A 20487-nucleotide genomic window follows, 5' to 3' on the forward strand; every position below is an offset into this window, starting at 1 on the left:
AGATGGAAAGAAGATACATCCGTGAGCTGCCCTGGAGGCAAATCCTTATTTTTAGACAACTCTGAACATAAGAGGGCAAACTTTAGACTAACTTCGGTAAATTCAGAACAGTCTCACAAACAAATGCCTGTATAACCCTGTTAAAACCTACTTTAATTTTGTGCCAGTAGAGATGATTTTTTCTTGACATTCTTCACCTTGTGTGAGAAGGATAATTAAATTTCTTAAAATTTTACAATTAAGCTTGAAAAGTCTTTGGCTGTGGTTTGAGAATAAAAGCAGGTTAATGTAATGAAACCCCCAAATGAGTTAAATAATGCCACTTGTTCGTTTTGCAGTGATTTCAAAGCATTATGCTGGTGAAGAGTAGGTTTGTTATTACCTGGTAATTTTTATTTCAGTCTTTTAATAGTAGTGGTGTGTTAGGAAATTCTATAGGTGATAATATCGCTCTCCTCCTGCTTTTCTTGGCAACGGTCTGTATTCTTGAGCTTTTAAAATTATGAGGTCAAAGTTTAATTTTTCATTACCATGAAGAAATGGAATTATTGCTGAGAAAAACAGGTCAGTGATACTATTAGTATCATAATACAAACTTCATTCATTCCAGATGATTCAACTGCATTTTTTCCTTTTAACAAAAAAGCTGCTCTAAAAGAGCCAAGGTTTTGTACTTTGGTTCTCTGCTGGAATCCACCTCCTCAGCCCTCTAAAATCACTTTCCCTTAGTGGCTGTTTCTAAGCAGGCATCTGTAAACTCTCAACTGATACCTGCCCTCTCCTGGCACGGTATGTCTTCTTTAATTTTTCTGCAGTTTGTCCTGCTTCTGCATGCTCTCTTTTTGTCCGGAGTGTGGTAGGCAATTATTGCTAACTGGAATAGCCAGAAACATCACAGGAGATGAGAAAGTGTCACAGAATAACCCGAGTGCCACCCTCCATTCTGACGAAAGGAGTTGTTTGTATTATAATACTGAACTTTCAGTAAAAGTTGAATTGTAATGGTTTTTTCTAGTTTAGATTCAAAGTGGATTGTTGTGTACTTAAATTTTACTGGTTTCGTGATACTTTCTAGTTGAATTTGATATTGGGGAAAGTTTTTAAATGTGTACTTCATGTACGTGAACTTACTGCTGGTTGTGATGGCAGGGATCTCAAGGAGACCAGAGGAATGACCACTCAGTCCCTGAACGCAGCGGTTCACAAATTGAAGAGGAAGCACGGGTTGAACCCATCAAGAAATCCCAGCATCGCTCTTCCTCAAGCCAACACCACAACCATCGCAGCGGTGTTAGAGGCCTTTCTAGGCAAGAAACTTTTGACTCAGAAACACAAGACAGCAGAGATTCAGCTTACGTAGAGCCAAAGGAGGACTACTCACATGAGCACGGTGACCACTATGATTCTCACAGGGATCACAATCATAGAGACGAGTCCCACGGGAGCAGTGATCACAGACATAGAGAATCAAGGCATCGCTCAAAGGAGAGGGACCGTGAGCAGGACCACAATGAATGCAACAAACAGCGTAGTCGTCATAAATCGAGGGACCAATATTGTGACAAGGATGGGGAAGTGATATCGAAAAAACGTAACGACGCAGGAGAATGGAACAGGGATGTTTACATCCGTCAGTAACTTTTGCCTCTGGCAGTCTTGTGTTTCTTTGAAATCTTGTAACAATGCCCTTTGAAAATATCTTTGGGTTCTTCATTGCAGAACATATGGTATCCTTCTGTATGCTGATTTGTATTGCTGTTGCTTGCATAGCAATAGCATGAAATAGAATATTCATATACTTATTTTTTTGGTTAGTGCTGTATGAATTAGCATAGTACAACTGCAGAGTTCCTAATGTTGTACTATGCCATTTTTCAAGCATTTTTGGTAGCTGCCACTTGAACAATATCTGTTGCCATCAAGGTGTCGTTAGTGTTTTTTAAAAAAAGGTACATTTGATGTTTAATAACTTCCCGTGTATTCAGCAAGCCAGAATCAGCACATAAAAAATCTAAAACTTTTTGTCTGCTCTGATTTTTAATTTGTATGCACTTGATTTGCATATTCATTTAAGAGCCACTCTCTGTTGCTTGTACCTCTGGTGGACTCCATTTGAAGACAGAATTCAGTCTTGCCTTACACACAGGGGATCATAAAGTCCAAATCTATTTTCTATGTACTGGTACTGTGTACTGTATATACAGTTTATAAATGTTATTTCTGCAGACACCTTCTTACTATATGAGTTTGATCACACTGTTTTAGAGTCCTAATGCCAAGTCAGCAGATTTGCTTTTGAATTACTGGCAACTGGAACTAGCCTCATCTAGGAAATCTGTAACAGTGTTCAATCTAAATACTTTTTCTTCTGTAGCAGAAAGCTTATACTTACTGTAAATACGAATGAGTGCTTGAGATAAAGGGTCTAACTCTTATACCTTATGCTGTCCTTGCAAACCCAATTTTGCATTTTAAATTTATGGTAAAGATAACGAACTTACCACTATAAATTATTCTTCTCTGTACAGGTCACAAAGTTGCAATGGACACAGCTTAATTTTTGTTCTATTGTCAGAATAATAGAGCACACATTATAGAGAGGTGTGTATGTGAGTGGGTGGGTGGTGGATGGGCGTACCTGTGCAGGTGCACGTTAGGCAGCAAAGTGGGAGAATCTACTGAAGAAAACAAAGGTTACTCAAAAGCCCAACAAGTCTGTTTCTTCATTCTGTCTAATAATTTAAAAATCCAAATTGCAGTCAGGGAATATGAGGGAGTTTACTGACCCAGGTAATTGAGAAAGCATAAATCTGCTGGCGCTCTGTTGAGACTTCAGGAGAGTAAAACCAGGCAAATGTTACTGTGAGTGTTTCACTGGAAATGTAAAATCTTTGTGTTTTAGAGTATTTGTTTTAGTAAGAAAAGTTTACACAGCTTGTGGAGAGTTATTTTGTTGGAAAATAAATTTTTGTAGCTTCTCCACTTTTTCTACACTTGCCAATTCCTCTGCATTCCCACCAGCTCACTGCTTTTCCTTCACCTAAACTGTTGTGCAGCTGGTGAGAGCTTAGAAAAATGACTGTGACAAAATACTCTTGTTACAAGCTTGCTAGAGAAAATGCACTGAAATCAAAGGGAGTGAACACAGTTTGTTTTGCATTGAACACCTGTTGCACTGGTAAGTGGGGGGAAATTCACGATTATTTTTGACTACAGGTTCCATACCTTGCCTAGTGTAAAAGCTGTTCTGCATCACATATAGTCTTTGTAGTAATTGTATGAATGAAATACTTTTTGTATTTCACTGTAAATAGCACATTATATAAAGACTGTAGTGGGGTAATAATTAATTTAGCTGGAAGTTCTTTTTATTTATTATTTTAATTCTGGGAATATCAGCATTGCCTGATTTTGAATATCATTTTAGTGAAATGGGTAAGATATATGGCAGGTGCATGTCTTCTCCAGTCTCCTGCTCCAGCATCCAAGCAATTCAGTTTAACTCCCTTAAACATATTCTGTCCTCCCTCTCCCTCTTCCTCTTCCGCCCCTCTCCCTGATGCTTTATATGCATTTTTTACAACGTAAGAGTATGAAATTCTGCTGTCAGGTATCTGGCCATTCCTCCTAGTGCTGCTGACTGTTGTGGTTATTCAAGGGTGGTATTTGGCTCAAAGCATGAGCTGTGGGGAACACAAGGAAAAGATTATTTTTCTAGAAATAAAATTCTCAGCATTTTTCTAAACATCACTAAATGACTTTGTAGACAAAGGAAGCATAGGTAAGTAGATCTGTTATATTACTAAATGGATATGTAAGAGTATATAAACAGTGGCTTTTTGATACAAGAGGATTTTCAGGGTATTAGTGGAAAACGATACTGAAAGACTTTGTTGCTTGAATCATACCAGATGACATGTAAATGGGAAGAGAAGTTATATTGTCTTGCTCTATATGGCCTCGCTTTAGCTATTTTACCAGCTTCAGTAAATGCTGTTGCTCCCTACAACTGTTATATGACAGCTATGTCCTCCAAGAAGTGATCTATGGATTCCACTTCAATACTTTGAATTCTTTGTGGTGGTGGTTTTTTTTTTTTTTTTTACATTTGCTCCAGAGAGTGTTTATTTTCCACCTTTCTTAAAGTTTTTTTAAGGAATGTTTGGCAGAATTTCAAAGCACTGAGTAGTATAAGGAAACCATGGAGTAGGTAGCCATGTATAGACAAATAAATGAGAAAATAAAGAGCATAGTCGAAGCCCTAGTATTTAAGTATGGCCTATATATTGATTTATGGAATATAAATATCTTATCACAGGAAAAGGCATGTCCCAATCCAGCTAATGAGAGATCATGTTTTGTATAGTGCTGCTAATTATGTACAGACAACATCCTAACACATGCATTTCTTAGGCAGACTCACTCAGTAGGTTTTTACTAGCCTTGCTAAGATACTTTCCTTCAGTTATTGTTTTAAGTGAAAAATCATTTGTAATGTGAGCTTGTACTACACATACTGCACAATACCATCTGCCTGCTGAGCACTACTTTGAAAAGCACTTTAACAGAATTATTTCAATAAGAAGCTTTACAAATACTCCAACTGGAGGACATATCAAAGGTTATTGTGATGAAATGTCTTTGCAAAGTTTTGCCAATAGAAAGTTTAATATTATTGCTTGCATTAGGATACTAATGAGTTCCTATTTCTGTATCTGGTTTCAGGAGCTTTGAAATGAGGAATGGTAGAGGTCCCAGTGAGCTCCAGAGTCTTCTTATGTATGTGTGATACAAAACAACCTGTAAAATTCCTATTCAAAAGAGCTAACAGGATAATAAAACCAGTGAGACAGAAGGAAAGGGAGGAAGATGAAATAGTTAAGTGATACATAGGTTTTGTCAGCTCTCGCTCTGTATTCTAAATAATTTCAGTGTATGGAAGGAATTGGGATGCATTTTAACATTTATGTGTATATATGTTAGATGTTAACCTTATCTTTGTATGTCTTTTCAAATGAATACACGAGTGCTGTTCAGCAGCCTGAGTCTGTCCTTTATCACTTGTTTAGTGTCACACAGACATCCTGGAAGAATTCTCGAGGAGGGACTGGAAGGAAGTGAGAGTTAAGGGACAGGACAGTGGGGATGAATAAGCAAACAGGTTTGTGCACCGAGGCAGCATCAATAGGAGTTAAAGAGCTGAAAGAAACTATTTTTAAATCAATCCATAAATTACTGCCTAGAAATTAAAAAATTCTTCTAGAATACTCATGAATTCATATTCTGTGTCTGGCATCAGGAGTTCAGAATTTTCTGAGAAGAGTTCCACAATTTTTGCTTCTCAAGGTGTAAAATTAAATCGATAGTTTCTCCTAAGGATTTGGCCCTAATTAATGAGGAGTGGTTTTAAAGCTGTAATGAGTTTGAGTGGAGTACCTGTTTTCACAGAAATCTGTAAACTCTTAACCTATAGCCCTTATTATAAATAGAGGATAAGGAAATGAAATTCCACTCATCAAACCCTGAATAAAACTAGAGACCTATTTTCACTTCTCCCTGCAGGTCTGGTTACTCATCCTATACATGGAGTTCCTGCCCAGGTCTAATACCGTGCCCCTTAATACTTACTGTCTTTTATGAATTTGTTAGTAATTACAATTTTTAAGCTCCATTGGTTTGTAAAGTCATATTCACATTCTGTGACACCTGCAGAGGTTTTAATGTGGTCTGTTATCATTCCCTTAGCTGGAATGCAGTGAGTGGTCTGGTTGCTTTTAAGCAGTGTCTGTCCAAAGGAAAAAGGTTAGTGTAAACCACCTCCTGTGTTACTTACTAAAGCCTCTTCAAGATTTATTTTGGTTTGTGGTTACATTTGACCTTTAACACATCAGGCTGAAAGCTATTTCCCAAATGCCTTTGACTTTAATTCTATTCCGTCCATGAAAATAAAGCACACTGCAAAAAACTTTATTACATAGTCTAGAGGAAGAACAGAGAAATTATTTTTCAGAGTGTAATACAATGTTTCTGGTGTACATTTAGTTATATTTATTACTTTATTGCAGATCTTTCACCAAAATTTTAGTTCTTCTATCATCTGTAAAATATGTGGATGCCATTTTTATTGTGAATGTTTTTAATCAAATGTTATTCAATTGAATTTATTGCTTGGCAATTTGTCTCTAATTTATTTCTCCACTTTTATATAACAAACTGTTACATATGAGCTTACAGTAGCTTTATAGACAGTTTCTTTTTATAACTTACAACCCTAGAGATGTGCTCCTACGCAGCCCCAAAAAAGATTTATATCAGATATAATAGACATTAAGCTGGTTCTTCTAACTCATCCGTGTTCTCTTTTCTTACTTTATTCTTACCACTTTTATCTAGCATGCTTACCCACTCTGCAATGAATTCTAGCAGTACAAAATTGGATTTGCCACAAATTTTTTAGTCGTGAACAATTAAACATAAAAAGAAGGTTCTTTATATTTTAAACAACCCACTCCAAAGTAATTTCTTGTTGATCACCATCCCCAGCCTATTTCTTACTAAAATATTCCCTTTTCCTTAAAAAGCATGTGAAATCCTATGAGCTAAAAATTGGTGGACTACATGACACTGAAACAGGAAAAAGCTGTATAATAATTTCATACTATACTAGGCTGCCTATTTTAATACCTTTATATTGACCAAGATAAATAAATATTTAGATTTGGCACTAATCACTATTTCTGCAAATAGAGAAAACTACTTTTCAGACTTTCTTAAAGACAGGATCTGATTGCATGCCTAATCTATCTGTTTTGTAGGGTTAATCTTTAATTACAATGACAATAACTTTTTTTAATTTAATATATAAATATCTCATATAGTGTGTGTGTATATATATATATTTATATATTCAATTGTGCTTCAGTACCAAACACTGAAGCATAATGATGCAGTGTGTAAAGCATTCTTATCAGGAAAGTAATCCTATTATGTATTAAAAATATATATACACACCATACATCAAAATTGTGACAATGAGAAAGTATTCCTGTACTTCTAGTTAAAGTCACAGTAAGATTGGACAAGAAAAGAAAAAAAGAAGGGCATCCATCCAACTTTAGTCATCTAACTTAGCCAAGCCTGTAGTCAAAAGGAGGACCCTGTCTCCTTCAACGGCTGATTTGGAGTATCTTAATTGAATTTCTGTTCTGAACTGCTTGATGGAGAAGTCTCTCCCCCTGCCGCTCCCCAATTACCAACAGAGAGAGGGGCCTAGGGGAAACAGCTGAGGCTTATACCTTTAAGATGCTAAGTGTTCTTTTAAGTCTAGCAGTTGACTTTTGCAGAAAGAACTCTAGTAGTTAAAGTTCAGATATCAGTAATTTTTTTCAGGTGAAGTCTGGTCTGCAATTACACTGGAATCAAATACAAGTCAGTTACTTTTTCTTTCCCCCCCCGCCTAGGAAACTTCTCATACAAAATCAGCTGCAATCACCTTCTTGAAAAGCCTGTTTATCATTCAAAACTAAAGAAATCTGGGAAAGTCTCAACAAATCTTCCACTAAAAATTCAGCAATCTTATTTCTTTCAAATTCAGCATTGCATAAATCCTGTTACTGAAACTGGAGACAAAGTTCCTTACTTCATATGCATACGCAAATTTCAGTATATAGTCTATGTGTGCTGATTAATGTTTACAGAATCTATATATTCTGCAAAAACAAAATGCTTTTTTACTAGCACCGAGTTAAAGATTTCAACATGTACTTACAATAAAAGGCTAATCCCTTTTGTTACCAAATAATTATTTTAGCCATATTTAGACTAAAAAGACTGTAATTTATGTAGTATGAGCTTTCATGATTCTAAATAGGCTATCTCACCTACTACTGATGAAACAAAATGACTTTAAATCTTCTTCAGACATGTTGTGGTTAATGGCAAGGAGTGACCAACAAAAGTAGACAAGTAGTAGACAAGAATTGCATCCTCCTATTCTGCTAGGATAGGCCTTACAGAGGATGTACTAGTCAACCTTGGCAGAACAGAAGGGACATTTGTTTTATTTAAGAACAGTACAAAACATACGGTATCAAAATATTTATAGCAAACATAAGTAAACAACCAGACTACTGAGAAACAGAATTGTATAATAAATTGTTTTGATTGCAAGCAAAAGCAAAAGCACTTCTGACAGTATAAAGACAAATTATAAAAGAAGTATCGCTCTTTTTAATCCAAACAAATAGTTATGTGTGAAAAGTCAGACATTTTTCAGATAATGCTTTTAAAAACTGGAAATTGATGAGTGAGAGGAGAAAACCAAACACACACAGATGTCAGTTTATGTTTTTAAGTTGTACTTATCTTTTCCCTCTAATTTTAGTGCTATTGTTAATTCCAGCAGTACTGAGAAAAGAGAATACTGTTCAAACGGAGAACGTCTCTGCAACTGAAGCAGAATTTTTCAAATACATCTAACACCTTTAAGAAATTTAGATTATTAAAACTTTGAGCAGTGTATTAAGGCAGTTCTCGTTAGCATGCTTCCCCAGTTTCAATTTTCGTATGATTTTAGCTGGTGATGCTTTCTAACCAATAAAGAGTTAATATTCTTAGCTGTTTGAAAGGTGATTTGCAACATTTCAGATGGTATTATGCATTGTTTTCTGTCTTTTGATATATTAATCACCACTGTAGCCCCTTCTGTTGCAAATGTTTGATTTTAAAATTGTCACTTGTCAGCCAGTCCAATAGGCTATTTCAGAACCAATACAGTTTATGCATGGGAAGTTTGATGTTGAAACAATATTTATTTACATTCCCAGAGTGAGATGATTTAATATATTCATGCTGCTATAAAAGACATGCTACAAAGCCTAATCGTATTTTGTGTATATACTATGTGTACAGAGAATCTTGCTTGTATTAAAATAAAAAAGAAATGAGGTTCTAAGTATCACTTTATAAAACAGTTCTTTGTAAAATGTTACAGTGTTTCATGAAGCACTATTGAGTGAAACATTAACTATTGGTAAACCTCCATAGAAACTACCTTTTCCAAAATTCACGATAATAGTTCCCATCTATTTTATTTATGTTTGCATTTCATAAAGTAGCTTACTTCCCCTCCCAGAGAAACCCTGTTCCTATGCTTGCTGCACTAGGTAAGCGACTCACCTGGGGAAAGACAGAACAGACAGCGGTATGAGTGAACATACTTGTCGTTCATGCACTGACCTGCTGTAAATGCAAAAGCAAATGGAGACTTAAAAATGATACTACCCTTCCCCCACCCATTACTTTCTTTCTGCAACCTGTGGCTCTTTCCCAGCAGAACAGCTGGCAGATTTTATTGCTGCCATAGCAACCCTGCCGTCAGCCCGTTGGCTTGGCAACGTTGCAGCAGTAAGAAACACACTTCACATCTGAACTCTTCTTAGACTCACAGAGGTACTTTTTCAGGTTGCATTCCTAAATGCTTATTTACAGTTTGATTTAATAAATTTTGCAATAAAAAATCCTATACAGTCCTTATTTGCCAGTGAAATCAGATCATCCTCCCTGGAATCTTGCAAAGAATTAATATTGATTCCTTGCAACGTCACAGCAGATGGATCAAATCTCTGCAGCAACTTCAAGTGATCAAGCGACAGTCCAGCTCCCCTCATGCCTTCTCCTCCAATGTGAGGTTCCTTTTTAATAATGGAGAAAAGCAAATTACTGCATTGGTAAAGTTCTTAAGTGCCCTAAGCGTATTCTGCTGAATATATGCAGAGCTGACTAACTGTTAACGTGGACAAGCTAGGTTTATATCATTCACACCAGGGCAAGACTTAGAAGTCTTCTTTTCTTGCCTTCATCTGGCCAATATGTATACGAGCATATATACAAGGTCTAAAGTACTTTGAGGAGGTGGTGGTGCACCTAATCCACTTTAGCCCAGTAGTTTAGAGCACTTACAGAGGACAGGTATGCAGCTCTATATCAATTCATTACTCAAAGGACTGAAACATCACAAGAAAGCTGTTAGCACCCGACAATAAGAAGGTCTAAAGGTTTTAGGTTGCCACTTCTCAACGATGCAGCACTTCTGTGTACTGACTAATAGCTATGAGTTAAGTCAAAAACAGTTGACTTATATAGTCAACTGTTAGCCAGTTACTAATATACTCAGTAACAGGAGTAAAAATAGCTGGATTCTTCATATTAAAAACTTCAACTGGACAGACTGAAAGCCCCAATCCAGAAAACTTTACTGCCTGAAGAGGCATCATTTTGGAAGATGATGCAGCAGAAAAATTTGAGCTGCTATGATGTCATGTAATTAGACTAACAGGTAAATGTACTGTTATATGTGTATGGATATGAGGCAGAGAAAGAAAGGAAGGAACAGCTTAGGTGTCTGAATTCAGGAGATGACATTTGGCTTCAAAATCCTGGAGAGTGGAGCTTAAAATCACAGTCCTTTTCTCAGCATTTCTTGTGAGCAGCCTTGACTGCTTTTTATTTAATACACCGATTCCTGGAAAAAGTCTAATTCTTAGCTGGGTTGTTCTTTCAATGCATTCAGTAAGGAGATAGAGCAAAATATGCAAAAGCTGGCATTGCAATATCAAAAATAGATCTCCTTTGTAAATCTAGTCTAGTGTAGTCTACAATGCAGCCTACGGCAGAGAATTTTTTAAGCCATCACTTTGCTAACACATGAGCTCACCCAGTCAGCACATGATGCGAGTTAGTTGCTTAACCACGTATTGTGTGCTGTAAAGCTGGGCAGCCAAGAGGTTGCAGCCTGATTCTTCTCTTCCTCTCCCTCAGCAGGATTTCAGTGCTTTCCAGGTAAGAGACAAAAAGAGGGGTAGTGACTTGAAGTAATGTAATAGAAGGATGGAAAGGTAAAAGTCTAGGGAAAACAGTATTACACAGGGTCAAGCAAATTGCTCAAAGACAGACCAATTTTTTTCCTCTACCTTTTCCTTTTTCCTTCCAGTTAAGTAACTGCATTTAAGCTGATACACAGTATCATCTCCTGTGTAAACCCCTAAGAGGAAGTAAGTCTGCACAGACAAAGGATCAGCTGCTATGCAGTAACCTCCACCTACGAGATCAACGCCTATGGCTCCATCTCCTGTTTCTTCCTTACCCAACATGATTCCAGGATGTGTTGCCAAACTCAGAAAGTGGGAGACAGTGGACTGGGTGTATAAAGAGGTGTCCACTGAGAGACTAAAGGATATGGGAAATACATGAAGGAACATGAGGTAAGTCGACCCTAGACTCCAGTTTCCTGTTCATTGGAAAAGCTCACCTTAGTTTACACTGCTAGGGAACTGGTTATAAGATACTATAAACTATCTGTGGGTAAACAATTCAGTGTCATCTCATTTAAAATATACTATACACAAAAGCTTCGTTTTTACAGATATGGCATTTGTGTGTGAAAACTCGTGCTTTATTCAAGACTGATATTACTGGTGAGAGAAAGCCTATTAAACGAGAATTAATCTTGCATTTGAGTTAATAGGGCTTGTGTTTTGCTTTGTCATTCTATCAAGGACAATTTTTATGCTGTTAGGTAAAATGTATAATCTCAGTTGAAACAGCTGGCACTGAAAAATTCCTAGTAAATGGATGGTGAGAAAGCAGGCAGAAGAACCCTGACATACAAATCTTTTAAGAAAAGCTTCAGTTCTGTTAAATCTTTACCAGCCTTCATATAATTTTTCATTGTACACCTATTGTATATATTTTTTTAATTTCAGTTAAAAGATGCATCTAAACTTCTTAAGACAATACAAGTCATCACAGAATGTGTAAGTAAGCTAAACAGTTATCAGAGTTAGACTTTTCCTCAAAGCCATGATGATAAACAACAAACCCACCCTACGCATCACATCAACAGAGAGGAAGAGAGACGCATACGGTCTGATGATAAACGCTCTCAAGGTACTAAAAAAGGTAATAGATATTTTTGGAATGTATGCAGTACAGATAAAAAATTCTAGTATCTCCCTATATATTACCTCCTCCCAGACATCTTAATGGTAGACACTGACTCCAAAAAAGACAAGGTACATTCTTGGGACACTGAGCCTGAAATAAATTTGTTCCCTCATTCGTTTACGTAATGCAAAAATAGCTCCCATACATATAAAATCCTTCTTCCTCAAAACACAAGGTTCTTTCCATTTATCTCCCATCCTTTACGCAAGTCTTCACTACTTCAATGGCATTAATAAAAAAACTTTCACCTCTCTTGTGAATGTGCAAAAAAAGAGAATAAAATATATGCATTAAAGAACAATTGCAAGAGAAATTTTAACCTGTCTGAACTATCTTTTGTCCTTGTTGTGTTTTAAATGAATCAAAACAACCACAGAACACAGTGGGAAACTACTTAACGATCCCTAAATGAAGCTAAATTAAACATGAAAATAGATTTAAAAGCGCCTCAGAAATCCTTATGTTATTTCTATCCACAGCATTAAAATTGTCTGCAGTGAAAAAGAGATTTATTGATAGTAAATATAGTGCGTAACTTTACAGTGCCAAAACAAGCTCACTGGATTGTGTGAAGTACCCTGAAAATATTATTACCTGCGGCTGAAGGTGGAGGCATGGAAAAGTTTTCAGGGCCCAAGCAACTTGCTCCTCATTTTCAGCGAGTGTAATCGTACATGTACTATATACTAAAACACCTCCTGGCTTCAGCAATTTCACTGCCTGCAGGGAGAAATAAACAACAGTTCAGCTTATTTTTAAATGCAAAAACTTCCATATTAAGCAACATTAACCAAGAAACCATTAAGCTATAATATTAAAACTTAGCACTTAATTAAACTCAAATCTTTCTAAGATAGGCATTAGCATACTAATTCTTCTCAGGGAATACAGTAAAGGATCCCATAGATTAGAAAGATTCTTCTTTCCAAATCAGCATTATAGCTTAGGCAGTTTATTAATGCCATTGAGATGATTCACCTTGTAAGATTTGTTATTTGTACAGCTCTGCATATCCCAGACAGATTAGTTCTGTTTTCATCACCTGCTGCCAACCACGGATACACGATATTTTTATCAGTGATATTAGATGTCAACTGTTTCCACATATTTGGCACAGAAGCTGTATCTATGCTGCTTTTCAAGCTGTGGTTCACTTTGAATACATATAATTCAGATTTAGACAAGTTTCATGAAATCTTATGTTTCAGCATCAGCACAAGCACACTCCTACTAGCATGAAAAGTTGTAATATGGCCTCCTGGCTTTGTACTCCATCTCATATCCCATACAGCACCTCACAGCACCACTGCATGGGAGTTTTATGCAGTGAACTTACATGAGTCTGTGCTGCTGCAGAGAAAAGACTTTAACCTGCTCCATGACTTAGACCCTTGCGATTATTATAAATTAAAACAGATGAAACTGAAGGAATAAAAAAACAGATACAAAGGTTTTTATTTACTATGGCTTACATATACCTCTCCCATGCTCCAGTGAATTGACTTCACCTAGCAACAGATATGGTGGAGCTGAGAGGTTAACTGAATCCTAACGCTATTTTCTTTACTTAACTGCTGAAAAGATAAGGAAAATGAGGCACCATTTTTCGGTATGAAGTTTTATGCTGCAAAAGCATTTATGTTCAATTTAGCTTATCTACTCAATGATTAATACATACCACAGTGAAAAGCTTGCGCTGTAGTGGCTGATAAGAGGTCACCTCCTTTAAAGTCAAGGAATAAGCCATGTTTGGTCGCTGTCCCATCCCACTACATGGAGCATCAAGAAGAATTCGATCAAATGACTCTGGTAAGAATGGAGGTCCTTCTGTAAAAAGCAGTGAGTAATGTAAAATGTGGCTACTTCTTTCCTTAAGACTTCACCATAGATAAGGACAAGCTGTTACTACTTCCTTGACATAAAACACTTCTATAGTGTCTGCAAAAGTAATCTCAGCTAGAGACAAGTCTCAGCACTGCTGGTGGTAGATTTTATCTCCCAGAAAACTAAAGAGTTTTAGTTCTGTGAGCTCAAACAATACATGATCCCTTTAGGCAATAATATTTTTTAGCCTTAATTTAATAATTTTAAAGTAAAATGTAAAAGTAATCAAACAAAAATGTTGAAATATGATTGTTCAGAGGTGCTAGGTACAGAGTTGTACATATTAGGCTGTAATGAACCACAGTCAGCTCATAACCAAACCAAGTGTGCAAATCTTTACTGAAAGAAGCCTGTAGTTAACCATTAAGACTGCCTTAAACAATTATAATTGGACTGTCTATATAATAACTATTTCTTGTGATGCATATAAATCTGTAGAAAATAAAGCACTTCATAATAACATGAAATATTACAAGTTCTAATGCATGACACATGCTGTCTCCACAGCAGAACAATTCAGTAAACAAGGATTGTGAAGACAAGAACAATTTCTGAATATTACCTGGATAGATAAGGGAATATGTAACTTCTATATGCAGACCCTATCCTTTCATCTGAATCCCAATGGCTCAACAGCCCATAAGTTTCTATCGCCTTAGTGCTAGAAAGACTCTTCAGCTCAGCATCACCGAGACAAAAGTGGCTCATACTTTTATCTGTGAGTAACCAATGAGGAAGAGAGCCATATATATGCTTTACCTCCTTTTCTCCTTCTGTTCCTCCAATATTCAAGTTAGGTCACAACTGAAAACAAGTGAGTGACTTCATACTACTGCTACCTAGCGTGTTCCAGCACTACAAAATGAGTCTATCTGATTTATCTACCTCTGATCCATTACTACAACGTTCAAAATATGTCATGTCTTACTTGCAGGGATGTACAGAAAAGCCTTCATGATCTGTCAGTATTACAGCTAGGTCTTAGAATCATAGAATCATAGAATCATATAGGTTGGAAAAGACCTCTAAGATCATCGTGTCCAACCGTCAACCCAACACCACCATGCCCACTACACCATGTCCCTAAGCACCTCATCTACACGTCTTTTAAATACCTCCAGGGATGGTGACTCCACCACTTCCCTGGGCAGCCTGTTCCAAGGCCTGACCACTCTTTCAGTAAAGAAATTTTTCCTAATGTTCAATCTAAACCTCCCTTGGCGCAACTTGAGGCCATTTCCTCTTGTCCTATCGCTTGTTACTTGGCAGAAGAGACCAACACCCACCTCGCTACAACCTCCTTTCAGGTAGTTGTAGAGCGCGATGAGGTCTCCCCTCAGCCTCCTCTTCTCCAGGCTAAACAACCCCAGTTCCCTCAGCCGCTCCTCATAAGACTTGTGCTCCAGGCCCTTCACCAGCTTCGTTGCCCTCCTCTGGACACGCTCCAGCACCTCCGTGTCCTTCTTGTAGTGAGGGGCCCAAAACTGAACACAGTATTCCAGGTGCGGCCTCACCAGTGCCGAGTACAGGGGCACGATCACCTCCCTACTCCTGCTGGCCACACTATTTCTGATACAGGCCAGGATGCCGTCGGCCTTCTTGGCCACCTGAGCACACTGCCGGCTCATGTTCAGCCGGCTGTCAACCAGCACCCCCAGGTTCTTTTCCTCTGGGCAGCTTTCCAGCCACTCTTCCCCAAGCCTGTAGCGTTGCCTGGGGTTGTTGTGGCCGAAGTGCAGGACCCGGCACTTGGCCTTGTTGAATCTCATACAGTTGGCCTCGGCCCATCGATCCAGCCTGTCCAGGTCCCTCTGCAGAGCCTTCCTACCCTCGAGCAGATCAACACTCCCGCCCAACTTGGTGTCGTCTGCAAACTGACTGAGGGAGCACTCGATCCCCTCATCCAGATCATTGATGAAGATATTGAACAGGACCGGCCCCAGTACTGAGCCCTGGGGAACACCGCTCGTGACCGGCCGCCAACTGGATTTAACTCCGTTCACCACAACTCTCTGGGCTCGGCCATCCAGCCAGTTTTTTACCCAGCGAAGAGTGTACCTGTCTAGGCCGTGAGCCGCCAGCTTCTCTAGGAGAATGCTGTGGGAGACAGTGTCAAAGGCCTTACTGAAGTCCAAGTAGACCACATCCACTGCCTTTCCCTCATCCACTAGGCGGGTCACCTGGTCATAGAAGGAGATCAGGTTGGTCAAGCAGGACCTGCCTTCCATGAACCCGTGCTGGCTGGGCCTGATCCCCTGGTTGTCCCGGACATGGCTCGTGAGCACCCTCAAAACCAACCGCTCCATGATCTTCCCCGGCACCGAGGTCAGGCTGACCGGTCTGTAGTTCCCCGGATCCTCCCTCCGGCCCTTCTTGTAGATGGGCGTCACATTGGCGAGCCTCCAGTCGTCCGGGACCTCCCCAGTTAACCAGGACTGCTGGTAAATGATGGAGAGCGGCTCGGCAAGCTCCTCCGCCAACTCCCTCAGTACCCTCGGGTGGATCCCATCCGGCCCCATAGACTTGTGAACGTCCAGGTGGCATAGCAGGTCATTAACTTCATCCTCTTGAATTATGGGGGGTTTATCCTGCTCGTCGTCCCTGTCTTCCAGGTCTTGTTCATCTGTGTAAATGCTACATACCACCTACAATATTTTATGTTCATAGAAAGACTATTAAAAAATAGACCTTTATTCCTCCAAAGCAGGAATAACTGCAAGGCATAGGGACAAGGAAGGTGAATTATGCAACCTGATTCCTATTTAGGCTAACCAGTGACTGGGATAAAATAGAGTGAGAAAGAACAGCATACTTTGCACAACAAACTAAAAATAATCAAGACAGCAGATACCGTTTAAATCGTTCCATCATGGGAACAGAACCAGTATCATAAATACACTACTTCAGAAAAGCAAATGAAATGAACTTAAAATAATACACTGTGCTTCTATAGAACTTTCCCCTGAACAGCTGAACAAACATCAATGAACTAAACCTTGCAGCACTCCTGGGAGTTAGGTATTAATAACCCCATTTTACAGATGAGGATTCTGAGGCAGAAAAGCCAAGCAATTCTGCTAAAATATTTTTTTTCTCAGAGTGTGGGGTTAAACGTTATCATGAAAGAAGCTTTAAGGCTTCTTCAGTCTTTGATATTATCTGGGAAAGGAATGCATTTCCTTTGAGCATATTAGATTGTGATAAGGACAGATAGCTTGAGTTTTGTATTTGCTTCATGGAGAAGCTGATAATCACAAAAGAATAGAAAATAAAAGAGCATTCACAGTGCTGAAGCAACTTAGGTATCTGCCCAGATTTCAAGGACTTGTAGACCTGTGGCAGGTTTCATACTATTAGTGCAAAACTGATTACTATTTTCTTCTAAAAACTGCTACTACCCAAGTTGTTTACTTTACCTTGTTCATCCTCTCTCTTCTCAACTGAAAGTGCCTTTGTTCCATCATAGCAAAAGGCCTTAATGCAATTCAACTGTAGCAATTCAGCGTTCTGCTTAATTTTTTTGACCTTGTTAGCTATCTTGTCCATGGCTATTACTTCACCCTGAAAAAAACCCGAAGTTTTCAACAAAAGCATAGGGATTAAGTGCAGTTCCTGATTTCCTTCCCCCGGCCATGAGCAGTGTAACGAATGAAGCTTAGTTTTCCCTACAGAATTTTGTTATTCTTAAATCCACACTCCAGTATATGTTCGCCCATATTTTCCATGATACCCGCAGTAGGCTAGATACTAGTCTGAAGCTGTGTGCATTCTGACTGGCACTAGCTGCTTGGCACAATCGCTCCCTAAGGGACCCTATACTGTCCGACTTCTTGCAAGTGTTTTCTTTGTTTGTTTCTTTTTGAACTGTTTTGAACTGTTTTGAACTGTTTAAATTTAATCATTTGAAAGAGGGTAGAAGTCTAAAATAGGTCAACAGGTTTTAAATTTGCATGGAGATGGTAGGAAACATGATCACATACAGCTCAGTCCTGAGGAAATGAGGCCCACAGCCACGCCTCTGGCTTGCTCGGACTCATAACATACTGTTATACTTGCAGTAGTTGTCACTCAAGTTACTTTGGGAAATACTGTAAATGCTAGAATAAATTTAGGTGTGGGGAGAGGGGAAACACAATTACACATTATTCCTTTTATGTAAGAATAAGATTTCTCTTTTCCTCTCCCAAGATAAATCAAAACAGACACACACCACTATCTGCTAGATGAAATCTGTAAACACAAAGGAAACAGTAGAATCAGTAAAATCCAGAACAGTAATACTACCTTCAAAAAACCACCAAAGACCAAAAACCTCTACTAGACTTGCTATAGCAAATAGAACCTGCTGAGAAAACATGACAACTTTTTCCTACCTAGTGATGGCTCTCTAGAGGCTTATGGAAGGGTAACGTGACTAAGATAGTGTAAAAAAAAAAAAGAAAAAAAAAAAACTTCATTAAAATAAGCTGTTGACTGTGTGTCATGGTAGCCAATATGTAGGTCTAGGACTGAGAAGTAAAAAAGTATTTATGTTGTGTCAATGGTGTCCAGCCTTCAGCTACCGTGAGCCAAATCACCTCTCACAGGAGCACTCAATGACCACGTTGCCACTGCTTCTCCCCTATCACCATTCAACCTATTCCGCATGCACGCTAACAACTGATTGTGCTTGAAAGTTAGGTCTGTTGCTAAAACAGTGGATTTGCCGGACATGTGCTGTACTGTGGTTATAAAGAGATAAGTCCTTCTCCTGAGAGACTCTCAGAAAAAAGAACAAGCTGGAAGACAACAGTTCTTTCCACCTGGCCCATGCCAGCCACTGCCAGAACAACTTCCTGAAAGACATCTGCAAAAACGGTGGTCTGGTGGATCCAGATAATAAATTCTCAAGCTTTAACTATTCCCAATTCCTATTTAAAAGCTCTTAACAATACAGAGTAATTTTACATTTCGATTATCTCATCTAAAAACAATATACTAATTTTTACAATTAAATCACAAAAAATGTAAGATTGATTCAAATATTCTGAAACGTTAATGATTTAATATATTGTGTATGGAAATTTAGGATGGAAAATCTGTGAATGGAACTTAAGAACCAAAAAGCAGTGCGAATTTACTAATATATTTTTTCCATATCTTAAATTAATGTTATATACTCAGAAAAGGAAAACCAATTCAGATAAATTTCAACATCTGTATTCTTAATCTTTACCACTTCAGCTGGAGGTAAGCACAACCAAAATATCTAAAATGACTAAGGAAAAAAACAGTTAGGCAAAGTTATACAAAATGTACATACACAGATGGAAAAAGTATAGATGTAAATGAATCCATGACAGAAATATATGCTTTTACAGACCTCCTTTATTTATCACACTGAAATTCTTTCCTGGAAGCTTTATAAATCTATCTATCTAATAAATGTCTGATGACTGTCTAATGCATGTTTAATGCATGTTTGCAAACCTTCCATACTGAGGGAAGAATCACTTCAATAAGCAAACTGTCACAGAACTGAATACATCTTTTCTAAATACGTTCACATCATTTCCCACTGCACCTTCCCATTAATGCACAGACAACCGCTGAAGTACTGCATAATTTAACTGCAAAATTTCTAAATAATCTGATATATTCTAATAACCCTATTCCAACGAAAATAATAATGCCTTACAAAATTTTTAGAGGAAACATTGCACATTTTTCCCCACTCTGCTAGAAAAGAGTAACCTGCATTTCTGTCTATCATTTTGCATATAGCAATTTAATATATGCAAATTGTTATTCCTATATCCACATTCTTTTTGGCTTGTGTGTTATTTTCCTTTGTCTTTCTCTAAATATTTTTCTTTTTTCTTCTCATATTATTACTTTCTCATGAGATATTTTTGGTTTTGTGACCTTCTACCTTAGAGTGACAAATTCAGACTAGAAATTCAGTCTAAGATCATATCTGTACTGCATAATTGATAATTTTTACTGAGAAGAAAGTTAATTGGATTAGGAACTTTTTAATATATGTTTTTGTACAGAGTTGTGCATCCTTTTGGCACACAGCAGTAACCCCTGATTTCCATGTATTCTCAGTTTCATGAGTCCAGCATATTCCTGCATAACTTTGCCTTGCATGTTACAAATTCTTCCAATACAAATAAATCAATAACATTTAAAAAGTGAAATCAACCGTATTTCAACAGATCAATTGGCAGCAAATAAGGTTTTAAATCTGATGGTGACTATTTGATAAAGATAGTCTGTGCCCATTTCAGTAACTCTGATATATAGCAAAATATATTGGTAAGCAGAACGTTAAAATATTCATTGTTTGCTGTTGTAAATTATGTGTGCATTCTAACAGCTAAGTGAAGTGAGCTGTGCAAACGAACAGTGGTCAGACTTTCTTCACTGAGACAAAAAGCGCTCAATGACTTCTCTTACCTGGTCATGCATTAATGTTGCAAGATGGGTTGTTTTTCCTCCAGGTGCAGCACACATATCCAAAATTCTCTCTCCTGGTTGAGGGTTTAAAATATGGCTTACAACCACAGAAGGTAAGTTCTATCATAAAAACAAATATGGGAGAATTCAAATCTTATG

General features: G+C 37.9%; 2 protein-coding genes across 8 annotated transcripts in view; one reads left to right on the forward strand and one right to left on the reverse strand.

The window, feature by feature from the left end:
- CACNB2 (calcium voltage-gated channel auxiliary subunit beta 2) overlaps positions 1-4111 on the forward strand; it is a 251979-nt gene extending 247868 nt beyond the window's left edge. For both annotated transcript variants that reach the window (XM_075143896.1, XM_075143897.1), the window contains one exon: positions 1150-4111. In XM_075143896.1, the coding sequence (XP_074999997.1) occupies positions 1150-1638 (489 nt within the window). In that variant the 3' untranslated portion in view covers positions 1639-4111. The remainder of the gene's footprint in view (positions 1-1149) is intronic.
- Positions 4112-5902: 1791 nt separating this feature from the next.
- Positions 5903-20487, reverse strand: part of NSUN6 (NOP2/Sun RNA methyltransferase 6) — a 29350-nt gene continuing 14765 nt past the window's right edge. For all 6 annotated transcript variants that reach the window (XM_075143900.1, XM_075143899.1, XM_075143904.1 and 3 more), the window contains 5 exons: positions 20329-20448; positions 17304-17448; positions 13682-13830; positions 12598-12723; positions 5903-9692 (listed from right to left, as the gene is read on the reverse strand). In XM_075143900.1, coding sequence (XP_075000001.1) covers positions 9480-9692; positions 12598-12723; positions 13682-13830; positions 17304-17448; positions 20329-20448 — 753 coding nt within the window. In that variant the 3' untranslated portion in view covers positions 5903-9479. The remainder of the gene's footprint in view (positions 9693-12597; positions 12724-13681; positions 13831-17303; positions 17449-20328; positions 20449-20487) is intronic.

The sequence above is a fragment of the Calonectris borealis genome, chromosome 2, assembly GCF_964195595.1.
Source record: "Calonectris borealis chromosome 2, bCalBor7.hap1.2, whole genome shotgun sequence".
Taxonomy (NCBI): domain Eukaryota; kingdom Metazoa; phylum Chordata; class Aves; order Procellariiformes; family Procellariidae; genus Calonectris; species Calonectris borealis.